At 30.0% G+C, this 25,835-nt stretch overlaps 6 protein-coding genes across 9 annotated transcripts; 3 read left to right on the plus strand and 3 right to left on the minus strand.

Annotated features, from left to right (window-relative positions):
- Positions 1–482: 482 nt before the first annotated feature.
- On the minus strand, positions 483–3,544 carry LOC143186946 (synaptotagmin-9-like). 2 transcript variants are annotated; one of them, XM_076390834.1, is made up of 8 exons: positions 3,119–3,544; positions 2,663–2,842; positions 2,386–2,576; positions 2,132–2,301; positions 1,949–2,056; positions 1,743–1,863; positions 1,307–1,653; positions 483–1,230 (listed from the first exon to the last, which is right to left on the minus strand). In XM_076390834.1, exons 2-8 carry the CDS (start codon positions 2,803–2,805, stop codon positions 928–930), a joined length of 1,383 nt encoding a protein of 460 aa, XP_076246949.1. In that variant the 5' UTR covers positions 2,806–2,842; positions 3,119–3,544; the 3' UTR covers positions 483–927. The 2 variants fall into 2 exon arrangements, with proteins under 2 accessions (XP_076246949.1, XP_076246948.1); XM_076390833.1 differs by having other exon boundaries at positions 2,663–2,851.
- A 2,418-nt stretch (positions 3,545–5,962) lies between these two features.
- Nd-13a (NADH dehydrogenase (ubiquinone) 13 kDa A subunit) lies at positions 5,963–6,737 on the plus strand. The gene is made up of 3 exons (XM_076390837.1): positions 5,963–6,263; positions 6,353–6,529; positions 6,604–6,737. The coding sequence occupies exons 1-3, from the start codon at positions 6,129–6,131 to the stop codon at positions 6,661–6,663; spliced, it is 372 nt and encodes a 123-aa protein (XP_076246952.1). The 5' UTR covers positions 5,963–6,128; the 3' UTR covers positions 6,664–6,737.
- Positions 6,738–6,769: 32 nt separating this feature from the next.
- On the minus strand, positions 6,770–9,763 carry Sys1 (Sys1 golgi trafficking protein). 2 transcript variants are annotated; one of them, XM_076390835.1, is made up of 3 exons: positions 9,625–9,761; positions 9,408–9,513; positions 6,770–7,438 (listed from the first exon to the last, which is right to left on the minus strand). In XM_076390835.1, exon 3 carries the CDS (start codon positions 7,322–7,324, stop codon positions 6,842–6,844), a length of 483 nt encoding a protein of 160 aa, XP_076246950.1. In that variant the 5' UTR covers positions 7,325–7,438; positions 9,408–9,513; positions 9,625–9,761; the 3' UTR covers positions 6,770–6,841. The 2 variants fall into 2 exon arrangements, with proteins under 2 accessions (XP_076246950.1, XP_076246951.1); XM_076390836.1 differs by lacking the exon at positions 9,408–9,513 and having other exon boundaries at positions 9,625–9,763.
- Positions 9,764–10,124: 361 nt separating this feature from the next.
- On the minus strand, positions 10,125–12,703 carry LOC143187064 (uncharacterized). The gene is made up of 6 exons (XM_076391013.1): positions 12,547–12,703; positions 12,310–12,402; positions 12,112–12,230; positions 11,205–11,337; positions 10,854–11,125; positions 10,125–10,381 (listed from the first exon to the last, which is right to left on the minus strand). Exons 1-6 carry the CDS (start codon positions 12,612–12,614, stop codon positions 10,269–10,271), a joined length of 798 nt encoding a protein of 265 aa, XP_076247128.1. The 5' UTR covers positions 12,615–12,703; the 3' UTR covers positions 10,125–10,268.
- Positions 12,704–13,499: 796 nt separating this feature from the next.
- On the plus strand, positions 13,500–17,830 carry LOC143187063 (DNA helicase MCM8-like). Of its 2 annotated transcripts, XM_076391011.1 has the most exons (13): positions 13,500–13,615; positions 13,730–13,971; positions 14,037–14,172; positions 14,240–14,490; positions 14,599–14,703; positions 15,812–15,955; positions 16,041–16,257; positions 16,315–16,478; positions 16,559–16,771; positions 16,871–16,995; positions 17,061–17,283; positions 17,360–17,494; positions 17,573–17,830. In XM_076391011.1, exons 2-13 carry the CDS (start codon positions 13,840–13,842, stop codon positions 17,765–17,767), a joined length of 2,040 nt encoding a protein of 679 aa, XP_076247126.1. In that variant the 5' UTR covers positions 13,500–13,615; positions 13,730–13,839; the 3' UTR covers positions 17,768–17,830. The 2 variants fall into 2 exon arrangements, with proteins under 2 accessions (XP_076247126.1, XP_076247127.1); XM_076391012.1 differs by lacking the exon at positions 13,500–13,615 and having other exon boundaries at positions 13,778–13,898.
- A 1,264-nt stretch (positions 17,831–19,094) lies between these two features.
- On the plus strand, positions 19,095–25,618 carry LOC143186941 (uncharacterized). The gene is made up of 3 exons (XM_076390827.1): positions 19,095–19,183; positions 19,245–19,329; positions 24,360–25,618. Exons 1-3 carry the CDS (start codon positions 19,095–19,097, stop codon positions 25,425–25,427), a joined length of 1,242 nt encoding a protein of 413 aa, XP_076246942.1. The 3' UTR covers positions 25,428–25,618.
- The last annotated feature ends 217 nt before the right edge of the window (positions 25,619–25,835 follow it).

Here is a 25,835-nt window from a genome sequence, read left to right on the forward strand (position 1 = left end):
TCAATTATTTGCACTATTATTATTCTATCGTACTACAAGGAGTTGTCAACAAAAGATTTACAATTGAAGTTGGTGGTAAGGATAAAGAAAATGATGGAGGTACTTACATACTTATTGAATTAATTCTTTTCCATGTTTTGGGAACAGAAAAAATTACGCCCTTTAAGATAAAGCACACCCTTTAAAAAATATCTTCTGCTACCGTATCCACGAAGAATAGTAATTACGTAAAAAGAAAACGGATTCTTTCTTCTAATACGATATCCAAGAAACGCAAAATTCAAATCATAAACCGCAGGTAGTAGAACGGTTATCGGTTTTTACATCATATTGGTGAAATTTCGACATTCTCGAGTGTTCATTCCAGTTTACTCTAATTTGTTTATTTCAATTTATTATCTATTATGTTCTGTTACACCAAAATTTTTACCTACATTGTTATTTATTAGATACTTAAAATCGATTTGCCTTTTTGCCTAAAGTGGAAAGGCGTGTCTTAAAGTCTTAACACCTTGAATGAGTGAAGACCCATTAGAAAGGGTATTCCCAGCTGTTTAGAGTACTTTTTCAATCGTATGGATCTCCAAGAAATTTACGAACGCTACCGCGAATTTACATAACAAAACATTGTACTGATGTAAAATTTTGTACATATGAAAAAGTTACATGCATAAATCATACATTAGGAAGTTTTATTTCCAGTTATTAAGACACTGTTTTGGTTTATCAAAATTTTAATATTAAGTACATTTGTAAATAATATACATTAATATACATATGTCCAGACATGTGCTCATTGTGATAATAATTTCACCATGAAATGATTAATTAAGATCAATAATCTTAATTTTTAGTCGATCTTTCCTTAGTTAAAATGTGCGATCTTATTTTACTGATTTTGGAGTAAGGGAGTATTTCATAAAATCTTTAGTGTTTGAATTTAATACGATCATCAGAATAAATTTTTGGTTTAAATAATGGTAACCATTGTGCAGATGCACCTTTTCCTGCCAATACACGATGAAAAAGGTCTTTTTGATGTTTGTTAGATACTTCACATTTAGCTACAAGTTCTCCATTTCCTTGTAAAATAGAAAATTCTATGATACATTTAGATAATAGCTTATCATGAATATCAAAGTCTACAATATCATTCCAAACAGGATTTGTATCATGTTGTGTACTAGATCTTTTTTTATGAGTACATTCGCCATCTTGCATAATTTTCACCTAAAAAATTGATATATTTAAGAAATCTATAAATTAAATTATTTATATTATAAATATATAGATGGTCTATACTTACTTCTACATACAAACTTGTATTCGTTGAGTTATTAACACGAGATAAATTTTTTGCTCTGACAAGAATAATTATTAATTTTTCTATAGGTTTTTGGTACGATAGAGAAACCATAAGCTTCCCTTGAAGTGGTACTTTAATCTCACTTTCGGCGTCATAATAAAGAATTGGTATTGTAATAAAGGTGAAGGTTGAATGTAAGAGATTAATCACTGAAGATAAATGAAGTTGCACGTAACCCAAATTGTAATGTCTGGCGAATGCATCAAAATCATAAAGTAAAATTTCCAATGTTTTCGCAGCTAGTGATAACTCAGGTGTAATTTCAAAAACGAAGTCCTCATCAAATACTATTAATCATAGTTAAAATTACAAATTAGATTAAAATTCATAATGTACTTATTTTTTAACTACTATTACTAGTTTCTCCTTAACTTACCAGGATCCAAAGTCCGTCTATGTATTTTAGTTTGCCATACATTATTTTGATCAGGTAGCAAACGTATCTTAGCATAAGGATTTGCAGTGCCACTTAATTCTCTTGCACAAAGATTACGTGCCTTTACAAAGAAAAACATTTTTATAGTTTTTCAGTTCACTAATTTTTAAAAATATTTAAAAGGCAAACATATTATAAAAAATTACCTCAACAAGTCTGACAGTAAGAATACTAGTACTTGTGTCATACATTAAACCTATGTTTAATTCACCTTTGTTTTCTTCAGATGAAGAAGTTGATAATGAAGGACACATCTTAAATACATAAAAAATTAAAATATAACTGTATAATTGCTTATATAATGCTAAATATTTAAAAAATTGTTATACCTTATAATCTGAAAGTGTGCTAATTTCAGTATTATTGATTTTGAAACATGCATCAGCTACGTTTGGTGGTGTTTTTACTATTACCATGTGTTTTTCTAATGCAACTACGGCTCCTTCTGGTAGAGGGGGTACAAAAGAGCTAATAGATGACACAGAAATGTCATCAGATTCTGAAAAATATCGTGACATTAATAATTTATTAAGTATAGTTAACAAAAAAAAATTCTTTTTACTCATGTACAAGAGATATTCACCTCCTCTAGGTGATTCATTTGTAATGCTATCATATGTATAATTAAATGACCATTTTTCATTGTCAAAGTTATTATCAGTTTGCTCTAAAATATTGTTCTTTTGATCTGAAATAACATGAGACTTTGAACCAATAAAGTCATCTTTCAATGATTCTTGTGTTTCTACTCTATTCAATAAATCTTTTTCAAACCTGAAGTAAATACAAATATTAAAATTTATATATTAACTTATTTAATCAGATATCTGAATACTATATAATTATATAAAAATACATACCAATTGAGGGGTCTTCTGCCTAAAATAGGAGATAAACGTCTGTGGTTAACACAAATTGCATAAACGATAACAGCTGAAATAGCTCCAGTTGCAGCTCCAAATGCTCCCAAAATAGTAACAATTCCGATATTATGAACATCCATTGTTATTTTAAGTTCCAGATGTATTAATTTTGTAAACCTGTATAAACTGATTTATAATAAATAAAATATAAACTTTCTTTTATTTATTCTATTGAGATAATACCAATGAATGTTTGTATTTTTAATAAATTAAAACTAAATCTATACAGAGGTGTTCAGTTATAGGTAAAAGAAAACTTAAGCGATTATTTTACACATCAAAATAAGATAAAAATCAAGAATAACAAAATCACGTTTGAGTTTCTATTTATTGATTATAAGCATTTAAAAAACAGTGGCTGTCAACTACTAAACAGGTAAAAGACGCACTCGCCTTATACAGCTGCGATGGAAAAAATTCCATTTCAATCCGTCTACGACAATCGACGCGCACAGTGGCGATGCTAATCATTGCTTCCCCATGGCCTGACCCCTATCACGAGTTTCGCGTTGTAGTAGGTGAAGGGTGAACGCTGTCAAGTCGATTTCCAGGCGGATTTTAACAATAGTGTTTAAACGTTTATAAGTAATAAACGAAGGCTAAGTTGCAATTTTTTTATATTCTTGGCTTTCGTCTCATTTGGTTGTCCAGAATCAATTTCTGAATTTTTCTCCACCTTTAGTCAAATACTTTGTATACGGGGTGTAAGCAGTATGCATATGTATACAGGGTGTTCCACCTAACTTGACCACCTGAAATATCTTTTTCATTTTTTATAATATGAAACAATGTTACAGAAAAACATTGTTTGTTTTGAAAAGACAAATATTATAATGGGCAAAAAGTTTTTATCAAGATTTCAAGGTCATCGATATTTTTTAGATGGAACTATATATTTTTTTAATCGCAACATATTAGACAAGGTCAAAACAAATTCAACGACCTATAATACTATGACTTTCACAAGACCTAGACGTGTTAAATTCATAAAAATGTGGTATATTATGTAAATAGTAAAATACTATGATAAAAAGATTAATGAAGAGTTCATTAGTATAGTATACTACTTCAGCTTTAGTATATTTCTACAGGGTGTTCGACAACAGATGCTAGAAATTTAAAGATGCAATCCTACATGACAAAATAAAACGAAAATCGAGAATGATAAAACTGTGTTTAAGGTTCCATTTTAGAGTTATTTCTTGTTAAGGAAACGCGTAAAATTCGTGTGACCTGTGTCTGACTTAAAACTTCTTCTATTGCCGATGTGTATTAGTCCGATCAAACACAGCAAAATCAGTAAAATAAATCCTAAGTCCGGGACATTTCGCGTAAATTTTACACGTTCTCTTCTGAAATGAGGCTTCAAACGTACTTTTATCATTTTTAAACTTCGACTTATTTTAATATGTTGAACTACCCCTTACAATTTCTAACACTTGTTGTCGAACATCCTGTATAAATTATTAATAAACGATTCCCTAGCTCTCCTTATAACTTGGTCACTGATATTAGCAGTTCTAATACGTTCTTTTATATTTTACTATGTGAAAATGTCGAACTATTGATTTAATCGCACCCTAAAAAAAGAAATCCAGAAGTTTAATGTAATAAAATCGAAGGACAACACCTTCTATACTTGTTCAAACAAATTTTCCTTTTCACAGATCTTACTACATATTATAGTGTTTCATTATTTACATCGCCTACCCAATTTTTATGATTTTCTAAACTCAAGGTCATGTGAAAGTCATGGTAGTTTTTGGTTATATTATAATTTTGGCCGTCGACAGGATGTTCTATATTTTACTTTCGCATTTCACTGATCCGAAAGAATGAAAAATATTTTTTAACAAATAATTAACAACTATTAAAGTCTTTCGGGAGTTACTTGTCAAGAGAATGTGCTTGATAACATATGTGTATCAAGGTAAAGATCATTAAAGCTCACTCTGATCCGTTTTAAACTTAAATGGTATTGGATGTATGAATATACATATTTTTTATGACCTTGACAACATATTTCAAGGGTATCAAATTTTTATTTCTTTACTTAACAGATTTTCTACTAATTCTTTAAAATTAATAAATTTTTCAACAACTTCACTTTTGTGTTTCATGAAATAAACAGTCACCCTTCTTGAATGGTCATTAATAAAGATGACAAAGTATTTCGTTCTACCCATGGAATTTTTTGTTCTTGGACCGCGTACATCTGAACGTATTAATTATATTTAATTCATTCCATTAACTCCATCCCTATCAAAATTGTATTACTTACACCTAAATAGCACGCACTGTCTTAAAGATGTCTATTTTATGTCCCTTTTAGGGCAATTACATCTTACGATGTAATTTAGACGTCTTAAATATGTCCGAGAGCGTGTGTCGTAACGATGTCTTAAATTTACGTTCATAAGACATCTTAAAGACATACTGATTTATAATTTCCGACATCACAAACATGTTTTGTAGACATTTTTTAGGACTTTACTGGATGTCTGTAAGACATTTCTGTGCTATCTGGATAAAAGTCTTTGCGAATATACATATAAAACAATCTTGCACAACAAAATTTAACAGGAATGTTTGTACCTACAGACAAGATTGATACCAGAGACGAAATATACTTCGTCAATGTCCCGATCATGTGATACAGAAATACATTGAATGATAAGTTTATCCTATACTTCATCGATGTTGATACACAATTCGCAAATAAAATTTAAGAGGAAGTTCTAGTCTAGAACTTTCAAAAATTCGATTTTTTAGACTTTTCACTTCTGTGATATTTCAAAAATATAGTTAAAAGGATATCTCAAAATTTTAAAAAGTATTAAAGTTATAGGCTTTTAAGCAACAGCCGCTCACTATCAGCGGCTCAACTTTATACTCGTTTTTTTCTAAAAACTATTTTTCGAATTGGAGGAACAAATATCTTCGATTTCATAGAGTTAAGAATAGAGAAAAGAAAATTTTTAGAAAACTACTATGGAACGCGGTACGGAAGCTCTTAATATGTACTTCGTACAATAAAAAAGGATGTATACGATTTTTGACAAGGCTCAAAAGATACATAATAAAATGCCGAAAACCACAAATTGTCATCTTGTTTAGTTTGTTACAGAAAAACATCTTAAAAATGACCTTTTTTGTAGCTTCCTAGACTGGAATTTCTTTTTAAATTTTTTGCGTTTTGTTTGCCGCGACGCGAGATAGATGGCAGTACTACTTTTGCCGTACAAGATGGTTGAAAATCGTTCCTCGATATTCTGCGCAGAACTTTTACTTCGCCTCTGAAATTACAGTGAATTACGGTTTAGGCTTCGTCCTTTAGGTTCATGAGTGCAACAACGTAATCAATACGCCACTTCAAGGAGAAACTACAGTGTAAACAGGAAACATGGCGTGTAAAAAAGTCGTTGGATGTTTTGGAACATCAATTCAAACTTTTAAAACTAATTTTCCGTATATAATAGTACGTAATGTGCATGATGTAACTTCGAGTTCTAGTAAAAAAGTGACACATACTGGCCAGGTAAAAAAATAACACAAATTTAATCTTTTATTAATTGTAATTGCACAATACAAATTTCTTATCTGTTAACATATATTTTTATGTTATAGTTATATGATGAAAATGATTATCGTAATGTAAGATTTGTAGATAGACCAAAAGAAGTTAATGACAATTGGGCTATTAAGTTAATAGATGAAGTTCCACCTTCACCTGTACAGGAGAAAATTGTAGCATGTGATGGTGGTGGTGGACCTTTAGGACATCCTAAAGTCTACATCAACTTAGTATGTATTAAAAACAATAATACTAATATGTACATATTTATTTTATTTTACATATAACTTGTTTGTTTCTCTAGGATAAACCTGGCAACCATGCATGTGGATATTGTGGTTTGCGATTTTACAAAGATCATTGAGTAACAGACTATGATACAAGTAGTGTGTAATTAAATGATAAATCATGTAAATATACTGAAATACTTAAAAAATATTTAGACTATTTAATTTTTAAAAATGGTAGTATCTACTAAATTTAATAATTTATTTATAACTTTATAATCAAATATAAATAATATTTGTATAGAAATATGTATGTTACAAAGCTGTCTTGTGGTTATTCATACCTAATGGTATTGCTTGCAATTCAGTCTTCATACAGAGAAATTCCCCACAAACACACATTATACTTAGTGATACGATATTTAAACACCACCAACTAAAGGTTGAAGGAAAACTTGCATTGTATATCCAACAACACAACAAATGTATAAGATGTGCTGTACATGCAAAATCCATACATTGTTTTGTTCTTTGTACTAACCACCATAATGCAAAAGCTCCAACTAATGCATTTACAATGAAGATAATTATAACAAGTCGACCAGCAAAGTCACGTACATGTATTTCCTTATAGTGAAAAGCATAATCTAATGATTTTGTTGATCCAAAAAACGAAGCAGTGATCCAAATCCATAATCCAAGGCAAAAATACATAATGCTTTGGACAGCAACTATTTGAGATATTATAAGAAAGGGATCCCATACTGATTTACGAAATTGTCCAGAAATGTTATTCATTATTTTTAGCTTATAATGGGTTAAAAAAATGTTTATTTTTTTAAATCCTTTATTATCACTTCTTGATTATCTTCTCCACTTCAAATTGTATCATCATTGTGTAATTGTTTCAATCTATAAACAGAGATTTAATGTGTTAAAATTACATTTTACATATAAATAGTAAGTTAGTTTTTGAAAAACTTTAGTTCCTATTTTATGAAAAAATGTTTCAAATGAAACTTTCACTTTATTGACTATAAACTAGTATTATAGGTGGATATACTGTACTTTTCCTCATTATTAGTACCAATCACATTTAATTTTTTAAATAGCATACAGAAAATTAAATAAAAAACTTTGAAACTAAAATTTAAGAGTTCTTGAAAATATCACTTCTTTTAAACACGAAGCTGTGTGACCTTTCATTTATTAATTATAAGTAAATTGCAGACATCTAAATACATTTAGAGAAGTGAAACGTAAGTAAAGATTCATTTGAGCCTTCAAGTACTATAAAATAAATGTACTTAACTTTGGATATTTTGTGCATTTTCCTATATTATATAAATTCTGTAGGTCTTAGTGTATTGAAATTTCCCATAAATGCATAAAGACTCGCAGTCTAATTCTAAGCATTTGAAAAAAAGCAGTTGTTGCCAGTGCTGCCATTCCATTTATTGAATTTTAAATAGATTTTACCAATTTTTGAATGCTTGTAATTAACAAATAGAAGCTTGAGTACACATGGATATACAATTCAGTTATTCTTGATTTTCATTTTATTTTGACAAATACCCAATAGACACAGGGTGTAACAAATCTATGTTGAAATATTTTCAAAAGTGTTAAAGAAGTTCAGATGAAACGCAAAATATCATGTTTGTTTTTGTTGGCAGTATTGATACTTTAAATCTAATATACGTATGTACAATGTTTCCTCAACATAAACTTACTGTTAGCTGACAAGAGTATTGTAGGACATGCTTTTGAGATCAATTCATGCTTAACACATTCCACTTTGGTCTTACCAAAACTTGTGATTAACAATGTACTATAATAAAATTCTTTCACACTGAATAACTTTAAAATACAGCAAAGTACCAATGAGAATATAACGATGAAATATTGTATTAAACTAATAGTCACATTTTCCACTATATTGGTCACCAATATACAGGGTATAATGTAATATGTGAAACCCACTTCGGAAGCTGAATTATACATCTAAAAAGAAAAAGTTCACATAAACATGTACTCTGTCTCTCTTCATATATTTTTTACACTGATTTTGTGTTACCTAATTATAAGAGATGCTCAAAATAACCACCTAGCATTTCAAGGCAAGTTTGTAGATATTTTGTCGTAAGTCTAATTACCTTCTGAATGAATTTCAATGTTTCCTGAACTTCTTGAAAAGCTTGCTCTATTATAAACCTTAGTATTTCAATGTTTTCAATAGATGTTGTGTACCCAACTGATTTTAAATATCCCCACCAGTAAAAATCCAATGGATTCAAAGCTAAGGAAGGAGGTCATGCAATAGAGCCTCCTTGTCTAATTCGTTTATTTAGGAAGCGTTCATTTAAAAATTGTCTAGCTACTCTGCTATAATGTGGCAGAGCATCTGCTTACAAAATTCATTACGTGTCATAGACGAAGAAAGATAGAACATATATTTATGTGAACTTTCTTCATCTTTTTTAAGTGTATAATCAGCTTTTAAAATGGGTCTCCCATATTATGTTACACTCTGTATATAAGGTACTCTTTGTCTCAAAATCATGCTATCAATGCTAATGTGATATTACTATAAAATACAGACATACATGTCATTTTGTTATAGAAATTTTGTTACATTTTGGATCTTCACATGAAATATATGTGTTAAACTTTGTATATGTAGCATTTCCATCATAATATATAATAAATCATTTTATCTATAGTTTTGTAACCGTAAATTTCTTTTCAAAATTGTCAAATGATTATATGACTTGAATGACTGAATTTAAATTTTAATTAGTGTTACTGAGTATATAATTTTATATTTAATTCACATCATAAAATTTTGAAGTGAAACACAAAATATAACATACATACTAACCTTTACATTACAATAAAAAGAAACGACAAAGGACAAATTTTCTTTATTATATATTCTTTTATTATCTCCTTTTTAGCACCATTTAAATTTGATTTAAAATATCTTCCTATAAAATAAATAATTTAAAACCTTTAAACTAGGGAATATGTTTATAACTACTACTATGATTCAGATTATAGGTTAACTACTATTTTAAAAGAATTTTAAAAGAATTTACCTTTTAAAAAACAGCAATTAAAACTTTCGAATTATTTCTACAAATTGGTAAACTTTACTTTGAGAGGTCGAAAATTATCATTCTCTTTTCACTTTTTGATATCATTTGACAAGCATACATATTAAAGTCTATTCATGTAGTATATATGCGTCATTGTCGCTACTAGTATCGATGTATCAATATTATAGATTTAAAGTCCGTGATCGATCCTCAGTTGATAATTCGGTAAAAGTATAAGGTATCAATACTTTATAAAACTTATTGTCTTATTTACGAGAATTCTTTTAAAAATAAGAATTAAGTAGAAAAAAATACATTTTGATATTATTTATAGTAAGTATTAGTAATATAAATAATAAAAATAGTAGACATTGATTTTTACAATATTTTTTTATTTCAGTAAACATTCAAAGATTTAATTAAATTTTTGTAAGTTTTCTTAAAATTATATACTTGTGAATATAAACATACATAATATTGACTAAAGTAATAACCCAAAATAATATTTAACAATAAAGTAGGTTTATTATATATTGTAATATGATGTAGATCCTAAATTTCACTTCCTTATTTAAAGAAATATTTTATTTGGTAATATTTGTTATCTATGTGAAAAACTATTAAACTTTAGTTATTAAACCTCATTATAATTTTGGATCTGGCTTAAAAAATTTTTCCCATGGAAAATAATTTAAGTCTGTATTAGAATTCTTATTATTCTTATTTGATGGTAACCATTTGTTTCCTATTAATTCACCTAAAATTCAAGTAATTGTATTTATATATTAGATTAACCTATTATATATATAAATAATTAACGTTTAAATTACAATATACAGGGTGTAAACAATATATGTGGTAATATTTTAAAGGGTGATAGGAGAGCTGAAATGGTTTTAAAAATCCGAGATTTTGGTAGGAAATGGATCTCGAATTTTTAAAGCTTTATAAAAATAAAACTAGAAAAGATACAACAAAATATATAAAATATTTTTTGTTCTATTTCTGCCTCTCAATGTATCTAAAAAATTACAAAATTCTCTGATTGTTAGTTTAGAATATAGGTACGATAACTTTAAGGCATTATTGTTGCATGTCAGAGAACATTTTGGTTCCATTTGAGCTCCCTTACCAGCCCTTAAAATATTATCACGTATATTGTTTACACTCTGTGTATAATTTAATATACTTATTATATATTTTATTGATTTTATGTACAATTTACTCACTTTCATCCATATTAATGAATTTTTCTGTTTTAGTTTCCACTCCATTCTTGTCCTTCTTTGTGATAACAGTATGTATTTTGTCACCAATCTGTTGAGATATACTTACTTCCTCATTTCCTTCACTGTCTCTAAAAATTTGCTTTTGTTCTATTGTTCCATCGTGTCTTCGAATAAATTCCTTTATTATAGATTTTCCAATTATAGATTTTCCAATTATAGGTTGTGGTTCACTACATTTGTCCCAAATATTAGAGAAGTTATTGGCTGTAATTCTATCAAAATAAATAAACATATTTGAAGCAGTTCAAAATATTTAATTTAACAATTGTTCTAATACAATTTTTTACTAACTTTCCGTCAAGATCTGTATCCCTTTTTTGTTCGGGTTGGTTAAAATTACTGTCACCAGATTTTAACATTCTATCTCGTAAACTCTCTTTTTGGGGAGGTGCAAACGGAAATACATTCACAGATGAATCAAAACCTAGAATTATTTAAAAATTATTTTGATATATTTCAAAATATAACAGTCATGTGAATGCTGCAACTAAAATGTAACTTTTTGTTCAATGTAATGGCACCTGAACCTGTGCGTGTATAAAAATATCTTGTGTCCAGAACATTCTGTATATAAACTTTTACTTTGCTCCATAAGCTAGGCATATAACTGTAGTAAACACGTTAACAATTTTTAGGCAATAACAGGGTGTAACAAGTATACGTTGAAATACTTTAAAACAGCACTGTCTAGCAGTGAAGGTCCATATTCATCTGTTGTCTGCATTAATCATTTCTTTAATACACTAATACATACATTATTCATGGCTCTTAAGCCTTATTAACAATAGAAATGCTAGCTTACATTAATCTTCAATAGTTGATACTAGCAATGAATTCATGTTTACAAGTATTGTAATGCATAGTTTAATTTAATGCATAACAGTACACAAAAATATTTCAACAAAAATGTTCAGATACAAAGAAATCATTTAACAAACTTTTAACTGTAATAATTTTTTAACTACTGACTTTAGAACATAAGTATTTTAATATCTTTTGTAAAGATTAAAAAATTGCATCGAATAATGAAATAAAAATTATAGGGCTTCATTTAATAAAAAAGATGTAATTGAATCGATGCATTAATGCATAAAATTATATCCAGATTGTACATCATTTAATACCATTTAATACTGCCTTACCCTATATATTTGTTATACCCTGTATGTATCTATGCATATATACATAAAAAATGTACCTCTGTCGTTAAATCCAAACATAAAAGTTTTTAATATGTTATCCATCTGTGATTCGAAATATTTTGTAATTTCTAATGGATCACTGTATATAGGAAACTGCATGCCTCTCCTAGAATGCCTATAAATCATACATAAAAATGACAAAATCTTGAAACATAAAATAATATCAGATGTACAAAAGGTGAAGTGTATGTCACCTGAAATCATCAATGTCATCATCATCCTCATCATTTTGCCAAATTGGATTTCTGAAATTATCTCTATCATACTCTCTTCGATAGTCAAAAAATCTGAAATATTCAACATCGAAACAAAATTAAAATAACAATGGATTTTATTGCAATGCAATAAACATGAAAGCTATAACCACAAAGTGTCAAAATAATCATCATGGAATACAAGCGAATAAACAAATGTTATTACGAAACATTTACCCTTCAGCTTTTGGTTCCTCTGAACTCCTTCCACCAAATATATCACGAATAAAATTCCAGAGTGGCATTTTTACATGCACTATTAATCACCTCACTAAAGCGATGAGAAAAATTACGTCATATTTTCGTTAATTTACGAAGTACTTTGAAGTATGTAGTTATACAATATACAACATATTACCTTTCCATACGTGCTACCTACTTCGCTCAGGTGGCGCAATTCTTAAAGGTGGCGTAGTTCAAATAGTCACCACACTTAAGTCGGGATCACATGAGCATTGAAAATGCGAATGCTACAACAGATGTCAAATTTGATGGATACGTGTTATATTACACGAGCGTTTGTTTTGCTACTTAACGCATTGTTGGCATTACAGGGATGTAAAATTCGACAAATGTTGCTCGTGTGACCTTTTTCTGTAAAATAAAGTAATGCTGCGACGGATGTTACAACATGTGTCGCAACATTAGAACTTCCTTGCCAAAAATGTATACATGTAGAGGCATCTTGTATACAGATCAGTGGTTATCATTCTTGTTGTGTTGTAATTACTATGATTTGAAATGTGAGGGAGGGAAACTTTTCCCGCCGTTGTAGTTTAGAGTGGAAATGTGAGAAGAATCCGCTATATTTGTCATAATAATAAATTTTTATAATTATGAGCGATAAAACAACAGATCCTTCCAAGAAAAAACCATATTCAAATAAAGGGAAATCGACAAAGTTTTATAGTGAGTAGGTTTAATTTGTTTGTAAACTTATATGTATAATTTTTGCGTTTAATATTATAAGTTATAACTTTCTTATTGTAATCTATAAAAGTACGCTAAACGTATCTTACATACAATGTTTTAACATGGAAAATTTATGGAAATATTTCTTATATAAGTTAAATATTCTATATACAAAATAAAAATTTTGCAGAGCGTAAAAATAATAACCATAAAGATACTGGAATAACATTTCAACATGTTGATCCTATTGAAGCATATAATTTGTTGGATGCGTATGATACTCATATAAACCTTACTATTCCTTATTATGGATGGAAATTATTTTTTGATGAAGGTAAATAAATTCTTTATATTTTAAGCTTTTAACTGTTACCAATATTTGTAATAATGTTAAGGAATTAATACATAAAATTATTAAATTAAATGAAAATATGTTTTCGTTTTTCAGAATATAAACAAGATTCTGAAACTGTTAAAAAAGTTCAAGCAATAGAGAATTTTCTAGATAGACATCATCATTTATTATGTTTATTTTCATTGGAAAATTTAGAGAATGGAATGGTGTTTACAATCGATATGTGTGAACTATACAATGATACAACATTTTTAAATGAATGGTACGATTTCAAGCAAAGTATTTTTGAAAATCCAGAACATACATTGAATTGTTTTAAACTTGCTATTCATCAGGTATATTTTATTGACTGTGATTTTTTATAAAGTAATATATGTGATTACTGAATTAATTCTTTTAGAAAATATTGGGTACAGTACCAAAAACAAATTTAACAAGCCCTATGTCAATTATAAATTCACTATCTACTGTAAGATTAAAAATATTGAATTGTGAATCAGTTGTATGTTTACAAGATCTGAAAACAAATTTTTATGGTACGTACATACCATTTGTTGAGTATTCAAATAATTTTATTTTTAACTATTTACTGTTATTTATCAGGCAAGCTAGTGTCTGTTAGAGGTTCTGTAATACGAGTGGGTCATGTGAAACATATTGCAGAATGGACTGTATTTGTGTGCCGTAAATGTAATTTACAAAAAATCGTTAAACAGCCACAAGGAATTTATACTGTCCCAAAAAAATGTAGTCTATGTGGAACATCTAAATTTCGTGCAATACTAGATGCACCACAAATGAAAACTGTTTTTTTTCAAACGCTTAAAATACAAGAATTTTTAAACGATGACCAGGTTTCTATTTTTTTTCATTTAAAATCTTACTATTATAAACTTCTCAAATTTATTTCAGTTTTTATAAAACTATGTTATGATTCATATTATCTACTTTGTGTACTATAGAATAATAGAGGCGGTATGCCTAGAGTATTTGATGTCGAATTAATGGATTATTTAGTTAATACTTGCATACCTGGGGATGATATTACTGTAACAGGAATCATAAAGGTAAGTCATAATAAGTCCTTAATATGTTTAAACAGTATAACAAATATTATAAATTTGCTTCTTTTCCTAGCAGTTTTCTCTAATAAGTACATTCAATTAATGTAAATATTATAATAATATCACTTAGGAATACATTGTTGAACTATATGTTATTACAAAATTTGATTTTTATGAAAAAAATTGCTCTAATTTTTTTTGTATTTAGTACAAAACTAATGACATATTGTAAAACTGTTTAATATACCTGTAAGACAGAGAGGATCAGAACTGCCTTATATCAATTTCATTTAAATTTTAGGGCAGGTAACAAACGTTTACTCTTGTGAAAAATTAAAAATCGAAATTCGAAATTTGAAATTTAAGATTTTAGGCTTTTTTTAAATCTTCCATCTCCAATTTCATTGGAATCTGTACAGAAACAGTTCTGAATAATATTATTATTGTTCTTAAATAGTAAAATATAAAATGCATGCATTAAGTTTATTAATTAAATGCTTAGAAATGGAATCTTCTTATTTTATTCAGTTTAAACTGTAATATTTTAATTGTCTATTTTGTTAATTACATTAAATTATTATATTACTAGATTGCGGATTTTTATGTAATTTAATACTTTCATAAACACATTTAAAGAAATAGAATCTAAATAAAAACTTGTTTCATCTTTCAAATTCTATAATTTCCCCTTTTTTTCAAATTTTCTATCTTTTTGAATGTTATACGTATTCTATAACTTTTTGGATATTTCAAATTTTTATAAGTGCATAAAAATTTGGAGTGTAATTATTACTTCAGGTTTAGTTAATTATACATTTTGTAATTTAAAAATATAATTACTTGACATTTTTAAGGAAATTCATAAGTTATTTTTATATTTAACTATTTTCCTTTTTATAATAAATATAGATATAATTACTATTTCTTTGTATTTACTATTTTACTGTTTTTAATCATATACATTATATATTTATAATGAATATTTTATAAATATGTACTATTTCATTTTTAAATATGTATTTGAATGTTTTATCAAATTCGTGAAGAAATTCTGAAGTAATAGTTGAAGTTTCAATTTGTCTAAAAATCTTTTTCTTGTAATCTAATGTAGGGAGCCAGTAACACTAAATCACGTAAAAAAGTTTCATTTAGTTTATATATGGAAGCTGTTACTATAATTAATAATAAACAGAGATTTCAAAGTAGAAATAGTATGGATAATGAAATGTCGATGAGAGACTATATAACAATACAGGTATGAAATGTATTGTTGTTTCATTATAAGTTAAAAATTGTTGTTCTTATCATTAAATTTATATTTTTCATTAATTGTATAATAGAAAATATATAATACATCAAATATTTTTCCACTTCTGGTGCATTCCCTTTGTCCAACTATATATGGTCATGAAATGATTAAAGCTGGATTATTATTAAGTTTATTTGGTGGAAATCCAGAACATTCAAAGCGAGATAGTATACATACATTACTTGTTGGTGACCCAGGTCTTGGAAAGTCACAGATGTTACAAGCATGTTCAAAAGTAGCTATGAAAGGTATAATGTTACAATTAAAACATAAGTTTAAATATCTTATTATTGTAATTTTTATAGGTGTATATGTTTGTGGAAATACGAGTACATCTTCTGGACTGACAATAACGCTTACAAAAGGTAGTAAAACTAGCAACTTTACTTTAGAACCAGGTGCATTAGTTTTGGCTGATAAAGGTTGTTGTTGCATTGATGAATTCGACAAAATGTCTAAGCAGTATGCGGTAATATATTTAAAAATAATTATTTTTAAAGTTTCTAAAGATCCGTGTTTAAAAAGTTCTTTACTTCTTTTCAACTATAGGCATTATTAGAATCCATGGAACAGCAATGTGTAAGCGTTGCAAAGTCAGGAATAGTTTGTTCTCTTCCCACTAGAACTTCAATTCTTGCAGCTGCCAATCCAATTAATGGTCGATTTAATAGAAGTAAAACACTAATAAAAAATTTGAAAATGACTCCACCTCTATTATCACGTTTTGATTTAATATTTTTATTGATTGATGAACCAAATGAGGTACATATACCTACATGTTATTTTAGGAAGAATAAAAGTAACTGTCCTTGAAATAGTTTGATAACAGTCCAGTAATATTAAATGTTTTCTTTGGCATAGCATGAAGATGATTTATTATGTAAACATGTTATGTTATATCACACTCGCAAAAATATAATCAATAAAGCACAAATAAATATTCATCAACATACAGATACATCAATCATAGATGGATCTTCGTTGAGGTAACTTTAAAGTATTAATTCTAGTAAAATTATTAGTATTGATACTAAAACAAATAATTTTATAGAAGCAGACTTGCGTCTTCTGTAAATGAAAATATAAGTGCTCTTCCACAGTCAGTGCTTCAAAAGTATATCTCATATGCACGACGATACGTTAAGCCTAAATTAACTAAAGAAGCAGCAGCAATGTTACAAGATTATTACTTAGAGCTCCGAAAGAGAAAAGATAAATGCGGTGGTTTGTGTATTTATAACAGAAAGTTAGAAGCTATGATAAGATTAACTGAAGTACGATATTTTTATATTTTTATTGATTTATAATTCCAATCCCAAGTATTTTAGAATCTGTAATGTTAATATACAGGCTAGAGCAAAGTTAGAATTACGCACAGAAGCAACTGAAGTAGACGCTGCTGATGTAATAGAACTTCTACGATATACATTTGATAAAATCAGTTGTTGGCAGGTAGTAGGGAATAATAGAAGAACTACTGGAAAAGTAAGTCTAGTAATTTCTTTTGTATGTGTCTATAAAATGTAAAGGTTGGTGAAATAATGATGCAATTTTATTTTAAAGCTTGATGGATTTATACAATTACTAAGAAAGGAAACATTTTTTGATAGACAAAAAACATTTACCATGGAAAGTCTACGTGAAATTGCATTAACAGGAAAGTTTGCAACAAAGAATTTTTCTCAATTCATTTCAAAGTTAAATGAACAAGGCATTTTATTACAAACTGGTAGTAACACTTTTAAATTTGTTCCTTAACAATATTCAGGAGCAGTAAACACTTGTACATATATTTGAGTACAATATAATATATATTTTGAGGAAAAAGTTTATCACCAGTTCATTTCTTAGAAAAAATTTATTTTGTGACAATAAATAATGAAAAAGTTTACAACACGAAAGACAATGTGAATTTATTGCAAATATAAAATACAGACATTCAGATTATATAATTTATCGATTGTATCGTATTACTATTTAATACAATAAATTTATTTTTCTTTATTAAAATTACTAGTTAAACATTTTTATACTTCAAAACAATCTGCTTTACATGGCAAACGCCAATATAAATACAAGCAACAAGCTGGTCCAGAGACATGATAACAATCAGTTCTGCAGCAAGGTCGTTTAGGAATATACATTTTTGATGGTGGAATAGGTGCTGAAGGTATAGTGACCTTGTAGAATCTGTTTAACAAAATTAGTTGATAACTTTTACGTGTATTCTACTATTAACACATGCATTATTCATTCATTATTATTGTTTGGTAAAATCTTATTCATGTAGGTTCTTTATGATTTTCTTTTCCAATCATAGTGTATTATTCATTTGTTGAAAGTTAAAATATATTTGAATTAAATATTGCAAGTTAAAGAAGCAGAACAACAAACACTGAAGTGTGGTCACAGTAAAATGATTTGTTGCTACTTTGTGCCGAGCGGACAATCTTAAAAAAATATGGTCCATTTTAGAGGACGTGTTGCAACCCTGCTTAAACATCTTGTTGTGCATGGTGTAGGGCAATACGGAACACATTTCGGCGGGCAAGGTCCGCACGGCACTGGTGGAGTACATATTGTAATTTTACATGGTGGCGGACAAGCCATGCAAGGTGACGGACAAGATGAATAAGATACACACGATGGACAGGATGGTGATCGATACTGGCATGGTGCATAACAAGGTGGAGTGGAACAGGGACTTCCTCCACACGACATTATGGCTATTTTTTTACATTGACTTTCTTGACTGTTTCAACTGTAATTTTTGTTTTGTAAAATGTAATGAATTAAATGGCGTAAATACTACAAATTTTGATAATTGATCCTGTGCAAAATTTTAAATAAATGAATTTGAATAAAATTGGTTTTCAATTGTTATTTCTAAATACATATATATTCAGATTATACATTCGTCTTGAACTTACTGATTTTAGTTTTATGTTTTATAATAAATTCATTGGGTGAAAACTACACAATCTGCGCTATGAAAATATAAAAAAACATACATATCCCATATTTTTAAAAACATCTAAATTCAAAATTTTTGTATATGATCATTTAAATTTAATCATTCGTAAAAATGCCGTGTGATGGAAAAAATCCCAACTGTGACAAAAGGCGTGAATTATTAGCACAGCTAAAATGTTTGATCAGCTCTATGGAAAAGAAGTAAGTTTCACTTTCAACCAAATAAGTATAGATGAATTTACAAGCTATATGGATATTCCAGGAAACCATGCGAATGGGACGAACCGTTTTGCCCACCTCCTGTTGTTTGTCCTATTTCACCTTGCAATCCTTGCGATCCTTGTTGTGTAAGTGTAAATTTGTTAATTAATGATGCTTTACTGCAGATTTCTATTCCATTATAGGTATTTATGGGTTAAATAATAATATTTACGTATAGATACACGGTGTTCGACAACAGGTGTTAGAAATTTTAAGACGTGATTCTACATGTTAAAATAGAACGAAAATCGAAAATAACAAACTTAAGCTTAAAGTTTCTTTCCAGAGTCATTAATTGTGAAAATGTCTAACATTTGTTTAGAATGTGTTTAACTAAATATTTATTGTACTGATTTCGTTGTATCTGATCTGACTAGTGCACGTTTACAATAGAATAAGTCCCAAATCAGACACATTTCATGTGTATTTTTAGGCACCTTCTTACGTTAATAATTAATAACTTAATTAATAATTGAAATCTTAAACACGTTTCCATCATTTTTTATTTTCGTTTTATTTTAATGTGTAGAATCATTCTTTAAAACTTCTGACACCTATATGCTTTATTTTTGTCGAACACCCTATGTACTTTATTTGCAAGCGGCAGAATTGTTGCATTTAGATGTCTAACTCGGCTTTTGCCGTATGTTGAATGTTGAATGTTATGAGAGAAACAATGTTATATAATTTCTTATGTAGTCATTATCTTTAAAATTATGGTAATGTCGCTAAATTTGGTAGACTCTCCTAATCTTGTCTTAACAGGGCGCATATGTTATAAATATTTAGTCATCGTAATTAAATAAATGATTAATCATTTATAATTATTAATACATGAATTATTATAATTATTAATCACATAAATGATTAACCATTTATTTAATCAATAATAATTATACAGAAGACTATATAGATTATTTCTATCATAATATTTAACATACACTATGTTATTTGTAACACTTCATTCAGGGTCGGATTAATATTTTAAGGAAATAGTCTAGTCACGTGACTTTTCGAGATTTCCAAGTCGGTATCTGGCGTTACAGTTTTCGTTACAGGAATAGCATTAATTTTTACTAGTTATTGTTAATGGTACTTTATTCAATTGCATTGTTGCACGTACAGAATTTCTGGTAAAATAATGCATGCGTAGACATTTTTCGGGATCTTGTCTTACGGGTTCTGAGGTGACCGCTTGTGCGTAAATCCGCTATTGATGAGATCCCCAGGGATTTTTATAAAATTTTTAGGGATGAGGCTAGGAGTGATGATATTTTGTGGAATATCTCTATACATTTTTTGTTATGAACACTCAAAACAAGTCTATATACATATCTTTGGAAATTAATAATAGCATTTTGAATGAAGGCTCTTGGGTAGCTATGTCTAGAAAAAAGTTCAAATCTTTTTATTAATAATTAATAACGAATGAAAACGAAATTACGATGTTTGTAAAATACTGTTATACGCAATTTAAATATTTAAAAAAAGAAAGAGTTCTTTCCAGATTAAGTATCGAATCTGGGACCTATCACGATCAAACTATTATTCGCAATTACCCAACCGCTTACTTTGAGAATACTAGTAACTTCTCAATATATAGGATATGACAGAGCGTATGATTCAACTGAAGAGAAGGTGATTGGGAGAAACTGAAAGTAAAGAACATAATCTTTGTATAAGGTACTTAGTTTTCGGGAAAATTGAATTTAAAGATTCGTTCTATATATGTGTATTTGACTACCCCCGAGTTTCATACATGTATGAAAGGATAAGCGGTGCTAATGTCATTATTTTATACACATATGCTTTCCCGGTTGTACCATAAATCTTGCTACAGTCTGTGCATAAATTTATTTTAATTGTTACCAAAAAATATGCATTAGCACGAGATATTTCACAAAATGTCATTGTTTCATTTCTCAGAATTTCATACAACTTTCTGAGGATCATACTGAAGAGTATCCTTCTAACTGTAAGTTGGCTCGCATCGCTTGCCCGCAATTTGGATAGCGTTTGAGTTTTACGAGCGAGAGAGTAAGCTTCATTTTGAATTCGCCTTCTTTTTTTACTTTTCGAAGCTGTCTGAAGTGGACCGAAATATTGAGTTTACGTATACGCAGCTGATTCGGTAGTGTGTGTAATGGAGGGGGACATTTTCAATAATTCATGTCGCTAATTTGGGTATTATGGAGTTCGATTACACATCGGCAGCCTTCTTAATTAGGCGCCGCTTCGTGTGCATAAGCCCAACTAAACTTGTCACATATTTTACTCTGTTTTACCGATAACCTAACAAAAAAGTAATGCTGAGACATGGGTTTACGGGAACTAACTTTTCGTCCTTATATGAGAAGCTTTTGAGCTAGAAAAGGGTTCATTCGAAAGAGAAAAGTTCAATGGAGCGTTGTCATGATTTCGTTCAAAACACTCTCTAAATTATATAAAAGTGCTTGGATCCACGATTGTGAGTGGTCGATTTTTACTCTATTTTATAACATTCGTATTACTAAATATTAGCCGAACTTCGTTAAATCACTAGTTGACTATGCTTCATTGAACTTTTTTTTTCTTCGAATGAACCCTTTCCCAGCTCGAAAGCTTCCCATATGACGAAAAGTTAGATCCCGTAAACCCATATTTTGCCAAATTTTGTCGGTAATGTCACATCTCTGCCATATCCTAGTCTACCTCCTCCAAGGAGTAAATCCAGATACATCAGGGCTCGACATTACCGACAAAATTAGGCAAAATCAAGGGGTTTACGTCCTGACACTTTTCGTCATTATGTGAGAAGTTTTTGAGCTAGGAAAGGGTTCATTCGAAAGAAAAAGGTTCAATGCAGCGTGGTCTAGTTATAATTTAACGAGATTCTGCTGATATTTAGTAATACGAGGGTTACAAAATAATGCAATAATCGATCATTCACAGCTGCGGAATTTAAGCATTTTTATGTAATTTAAAGAATGTCTTGAACGAAATCATGCCAGATCGCGCTGTATTGAACTTTTTTCTTTCAAATGAACTATTGTCCAGCTCAAAATCTTCTCCAATAACGACAAAAAGTGTCAGGATGTAGACTGATGCTTCATTATTGCTCTTTGCTGGATTATCAATAAAATCGAGTAAAACATATGACACATTTAGTTGAGCATGTGTGAACCAGGTGACGCCTAATTAGAAAGGCTATGGGAGCACAGCTGTTGGTACGGCAGAATCCTCTCATAACCTTTCTCGTTCGAGAAGTGCGTGTCTTTGATTGCGGTACGTGGAATAATCAATCGAATGAATGTTCGTAACAAGTCTTTATTGACAGTCTTAAACTAATAATTATAACGCGTTGCGTAACGCGGAAACACGATGCACGGCATTAATGATACCTCGTGTACAAGTCCACGTATCGATGCATCGCAGACGACACGGATCGTACAAATTACGCGAAACTATATTGGGCTAACGAACACCCAGAATTGACTTAAAGTATACAAATTGCGAATGATAGTTTGATTGTAAGTGACATGTCTCAGGTTCGATACCTAGTCTGGAAACAACTTTTTCTTTCTTCTTTTAAATATTTAAATTGCATATAACAGTATTTTACAAACATTCAAAAATTCAAATATATTTTTAAGATATCCATTTACGAATTAAAATTTGTACAAAACAACTGCAGTATTTGTGAAATAATGCTATATACAGTTTAAATATCTTAAAAATATAAAAAAGTTCTTTCTATACTGCGTACCTTGCTTGCTATCGAAGCAAGGTACATAGATATCGGGAACTTTTACGCCGGGTGTTCTTACATATGTTGAGGCTGGAGTTATGCAATTTTGAGGCGCGTTGTTCCTATTAGAATTTAAGATCTTTGCTGCTGTGAGTAGGTCGTCGTATTGCTCTTCTATGGCAGTGCGTTCTCTAGATCGAGCGTCGTTTTCTTCTACACCATCAATCGCAAGCTGGATTTCTTTAAAGTTGTCAAAACTTTTAATTCGCCTTTTTATTTTTACCGATAGTTTTACAGGATTTGGTCGTTCTACGTATTTGCTGAGAAAATTTACTTTCTTAAATTCATTAACATTTCAAACTTAACTCAAGGATGCAGTACCACAATTACTATTTCATTATTTAAGATGCCGATTATCTTTTAAACGATGCGTAGTAGCAATTTTTAACAAGATACCATTTTGATTGCAAGTGACCTCTACCAATTATGTATATAAAGAACATTATATATATCCATTTAAAAACCTAAGTTGATCGTCATAACTAGGAAAAGGTTACGAATAAAAAAAATAATTTTCGTTCATCTTGTGGTTGACTTAAAGCCACGTAAATTTCTTTTATTTAACTTTTTTGTAATTTCAACCATTTACGAGATATTTGTTTGGACATTTATGGACGGACACCCTGTATATGCAAATTAACACGAGGAATTAATTTATGTAAGAAAATCGTAGAGTTAGATTATAGAAAAAGTACAATACACCGATACGTCTATGAAAAATACTTTACAGTAGTATGACAGAACATGTAAAGCAGTGCAAAATTTTCCTGTATCGTTTTTCTTAACTTCATTTGAAATAGAGTTATAGCTCGTTTCGTTTTTTAGCGCTAGTAAAACAATTGTTTTTGCTGTTATTTCATTTGATGTTAACAAAAAGATTCATTTAGAATTGGTCTTATTAATATCATGAATCGAGTCTTTATTAATATCACGGCTCTATAAATTAAAGAAAATTTCAACTTTGAATTTTAAAGCTCAAGAGTCATGCTTAAAACACTGTTTTCCTATATTCTGAGCAGCTCCTCAATTTATAGTTTATTACTGATATGGAGTACGTATTTCCTTGTTTATTCACAATTCTATTAATTTGTTAGGGTAAATTCAAATAAAGTAACAGAGACATAACAATGAATACTCTGAAAAACGTAAAATCCCAATAATTTTCAAGGGGGACTGCGCACTACATATCGATCTTGATATTAAAATTGCCTAATTTATTTACAAAATACCTAAACTATTTTATATAAGCACAATAATAAATTAAGAATCATCTTTAATTATATTATCCTGCAATTAACAAAAATCTCCTTTATTTATTTTAAATTTCAGATACCAGTAAAATGTTGTAAAAGTTTCGACTTTCGAGCAAGTATCATATACAGATGCGAATGTATCAAAAGGAACGGTTTACAAGACAGATGCATGATGTGGGATTGCATGGGAAGACCGGAATGCATGACGAAATTGTATCCTGTGTGTGGTCCAGGTCGCAATGCGCTACTGAAACTAACTGATTTAGGCGATGCAGAAGTAGCTTTGAAAAAGTTTTACTGTGCTGATCAAGCAAGAGAAGCTGCTTTAGCTGCATATTGTAGATTAGTCTGTAATCAAGGTAGTACATGTCCACCAATCAAGTGTCCAAGTCCTTGTCCGCCTGTTTGCGTTCAACCACAGTGTTGCTCGCCCTGTGTTACATACTGCACACCACCCTGTATTTCTTACAATTGCTGCGTACCATGTCCACCACCATGCCCACCACTATGCCCACCACCATGCCCGCCACCGTGTCCACCACCATGCCCGCCACCATGCCCGCCACCGTGTCCACCTCCATGTGTACCGTTATGTTGTTCACCGTGCCCGCCATGCTCGCCATGTCCGCCGTGTTCACCATGCCCTCCATGTTCGCCATGTCCGCCATGCCCGCCATGTGTGCCATGCTCGCCATGCCCGCCATGCCCGCCATGTGTGCCATGCTCGCCATGCCCGCCGTGTTCGCCATGCCCACCGTGTTCGCCATGCCCACCGTGTTCGCCATGCCCACCGTGTTCGCCATGCCCGCCGTGTTCGCCATGCCCTCCATGTTCCCCATGTCCGCCATGCTCTCCATGCCCACCGCCATGTCCGCCACCATGCCCACCACCGTGTCCACCATGTGTACCGTTATGTTGTTCACCATGCCCACCATGTCCGCCATGTCCGCCATGTCCGCCACCATGTGTTCCATTATGTCCACCACCATGCCCACCACCATGCCCACCACCATGTGTTCCATTATGTTGTTCACCATGCCCGCCATGTATACCAATATGTCCGCCATGTCCACCATGCCCATCACCATGTATTCCGATGTGTCCGCCACCATGTATACCGTTTTGTCCACCATCTTGTTTTTGACCATATCCATCACTATACGGTATTTTTATGTATATTATTGTACCCATCAGTTTACGTATTATACTGACTCTAATTACATCAAACCTGTATACCACTTTTATTTTGTTTTATATATTAGTACGATGCCTTTCGTTCCATCCAAAATTATAATCTGATATTTTTGCTTCGCTAAAATTAATATATTTTGCCACTCAAAATATTTTTGTATACACAATAATAAATTATCAATATTTATTGTTGGAAAGTTGTTGTACATATATTAGTATGCTCTACTAAGGGTAAGTACTACGAACAATCTATTGATACTACAAAAGCAACAATAAAATATTGTACACACTTTTTAACACAGTTTATTAAAAAAAAACAGAAACACCTAAACAAACATTTTACACTTGGTTTATACACAAA

The sequence above is a fragment of the Calliopsis andreniformis genome, unplaced genomic scaffold, assembly GCF_051401765.1.
Source record: "Calliopsis andreniformis isolate RMS-2024a unplaced genomic scaffold, iyCalAndr_principal scaffold0022, whole genome shotgun sequence".
NCBI classification, from domain to species: Eukaryota; Metazoa; Arthropoda; class Insecta; order Hymenoptera; family Andrenidae; genus Calliopsis; species Calliopsis andreniformis.